Source organism: Meles meles, chromosome 6 (genome assembly GCF_922984935.1).
Source record: "Meles meles chromosome 6, mMelMel3.1 paternal haplotype, whole genome shotgun sequence".
NCBI lineage: Eukaryota > Metazoa > Chordata > Mammalia > Carnivora > Mustelidae > Meles > Meles meles.
The window spans coordinates 54,956,465-54,959,320 of NC_060071.1; the positions used below are offsets into that span (position 1 = coordinate 54,956,465).

The 2,856-nt window shown below is 37.0% G+C and overlaps 1 protein-coding gene across 1 annotated transcript; it reads right to left on the minus strand.

Moving 5' to 3' along the window:
- Positions 1 to 716: 716 nt before the first annotated feature.
- Positions 717 to 1,730, minus strand: LOC123943549 (olfactory receptor 11H12-like). Its single transcript, XM_046007831.1, has one exon. The coding sequence runs from the start codon at positions 1,701 to 1,703 to the stop codon at positions 717 to 719; it is 987 nt and encodes a 328-aa protein (XP_045863787.1). The 5' UTR covers positions 1,704 to 1,730.
- Positions 1,731 to 2,856: the final 1,126 nt, after the last annotated feature.

Consider the following 2,856-nt stretch of genomic DNA (forward strand, 5'->3'; position numbering starts at 1 on the left):
TTCCCTCTCCACTTTTTAGGAAGAGATACTCTATTATCTACAACATAATTAAATGACCAATTAAGCTTTTAGTGAACCTTTGTTCACTAAAACATGTACACTCTAGTGAACCTTTGTTTAGGTAAAAATATTGACACTCAGAATACTGTATATCTGAATATTTTGACTGATGTTAGAATTAGCCCCTTAAGGAGCTTAGAAAGGGGTAATGTGTAAGGAAAACAAACAATGTATGTCTGAATGTCATTAGGTTAGCATAACATTATGGTCCCATAGAAATTCTGGATAATTGCTTTAAGGGTTTATTTAGCAGGGCTAACCTAATCACTGAAATAATAGAGTCAAATAAGAAAAGAACCACAAACAGAAATAAATACATTTTTTCCTTTTATTTATAAATAACTAAAACAAAATGAGATAATATAATTGATCCCAGAACTATTTATCTAAATCATCAAATAGGACACAGAAATTTTTGTCACAGAAGAACCATATGAACTACCCAGAAAACACCCAGATGTGTACATTCCCTAGTTCATGTACACTCTAAGTGCCAAAGAAGAACCTAGTACTTCCATTTATCTGTATAATCCAGCCACTTTATGATTATAAGTGGCCCCACAGATGTTTTATTTTATAAGCTGATAGAGTTAACATAACTAGACTTAGATTTGAAGATTTGAGTAACTATATAATCCTGATTGCTTTTTGTGATACTATACTGACCTGATAAAGGGGTGATCATCCAGTATAGTTTGGATTATACTGAGACGTCCCAGAACTTTCCTCAGGGCTGCTTTTATCTCCTTATTCCGAAGGCTATAGATGAGGGGATTGAAGAATGGAGTTACCATAGCATAGAACAAAGTTGCAACTTTCTGTATACCAGCAGAATGCCCAAGTCCTGGGCTAACATACATGATCATCAGAGAGCCATAGAATAGTGATACCACAGCCAAATGAGACCCACAGGTTGAGAAGGCCTTATGTCTCCCAGTGGCTGAAGGCATACGCAACACAGCTAATAGGACAAGTGTATAGGACCCAAGGATAAAAAGGAAGTTACCAAAGATAACTAATGAGCTTAAAGTATAACAAAGCTGTTGGATTGTTGGAGCAGAGGTACATGCCAATGCAAACAGTGGCCCTGGGTCACATACAACATGGTCAATAATGTTTGGACCACAGAAGGGCATCTGAGAGATGAATACAATGGGGATCAGGAACCACAGAAATCCACAAACCCAACAGATAATGACCAGTTTGGTACAGAAGTGTCCAGTCATGATGTTAGGGTAGTGCAAGGGATGGCAGATAGCAAGGTACCGATCAAAGGCCATGACAGCCAAGAGGAAACATTCAGATGTTCCCAAAGAGAAAAAGAAATAAAATTGGAGGAAACATCCAGTAAAGGAGATGGTCTTTTTATATGAGAGGAAGTTGACCAACATCTTAGGGACTGTAGAAGAGACATACCAAATCTCTAGAAAGGAGAAATTTCCCAGGAAAATGTACATGGGGACATGGAGTCGCCATTCACACCACAAAGCACAAACAATGGCCCCATTCCCTGTTACAGTCAAAACATATGTCATGGTGAAGAGTGAGAAGAGGAGGATCTGAATCTTCCACTCACAAGAAAAACCTAGGAGTATAAATTCTCTTACAGAAGCAAAGCTGGAGTATGACTCAGAAACATTCATTGGGTCAGTAACCTGCAAGGTCAAGAGACATATTGTTATCAGTTAGGACTAGTTTTAAATGTGCTCCTTTTTAGAATGAAGAAAAGACAATGAACATGGGGTCATTTTTCAAAAGAATCATCAGTTAGGAAGAGAGTGTAGTCTACTTGTTCTTGGTTATGTACTCTGAGTTTTGGGCATAGTAGGCAGCTGGCTTCACAGAAACAAACTTTTCCTGCTTCTGAATCTCTTCCTCATTATGGTACCATGATAGAACTAAGTAAAGTTAAATTCTTTTTTTCTTTTAGAAAGAAAGAGAGAGAGAGAGAGGGAGAGAGAAAGATGGAGGAGGGGACTGAGGGAAAGGGAGAGAATCTTACGCAGATTCCACACTGAGTATGGAGCGCAATGCAGGGCTAGATCTCACAACCCTGAGATCATGACCTAAGCTGAAATCAAGAGTTGGACATTTAATCAACTGAGCCACCCAGGCACCCCAAGTTAAACTCATTTTGTAAAGCTTATTATTTTGGAGCAGGAACTATGTATGATAGTTTCTGGATAGCATATAACATAAAGTTAACACTTAATACATATACTAGTTTCTTATCCTAAACCTATCTTACAGGGCAAAAGACTCAGTAAAGAAGGTTTTGATTTTACTATTTACATCTCAGTTAAATATGTTGCTCAATATATCATTTAAATATGAAAAATAAGTAGACAGGTTGTATTGCAAGTAATTTTAAGGCCAACATGCCTCATTTCTATTGCTATTGCTGTTAACTTAAGCATCATAAAATGTTATACCATAATGTCACTTACCAGCACTGACTTTTAATAATGCAGTATTGTTGTGTCTTCTGTTGGAAGCGGTGGCTTTAAGTTTTCACTTAATCTTTTACCTGCAACAGTTTGCAAAATAACAGCTAGGTGTGAGAGTTTATTTTTTGAAGACTTCCCCTCCCATAAAATTTGGCATTTTTAAAAAATATCATTGTTTAAGTTAAAACTTGCACCAGAAAACAGAAGCCAAATACTTTTTTTTTGTTGTTATAAGAAAATGTACTTCATCCACATGCTCATGGAAAAGATGTCAGGGATCTGAGTTCCCTGAATTTTTTTTTGTGTGTGGCAATATGCAGGGATGTGAGTTCTGAAAGTTATGAGGGCT

What these genes read in the sequence shown, in the direction of transcription:
- LOC123943549 (XM_046007831.1), bottom strand. Translation starts at nt 1,703, where the DNA reads ATGAATGTTTCTGAGTCATACTCCAGCTTTGCTTCTGTAAGAGAATTT.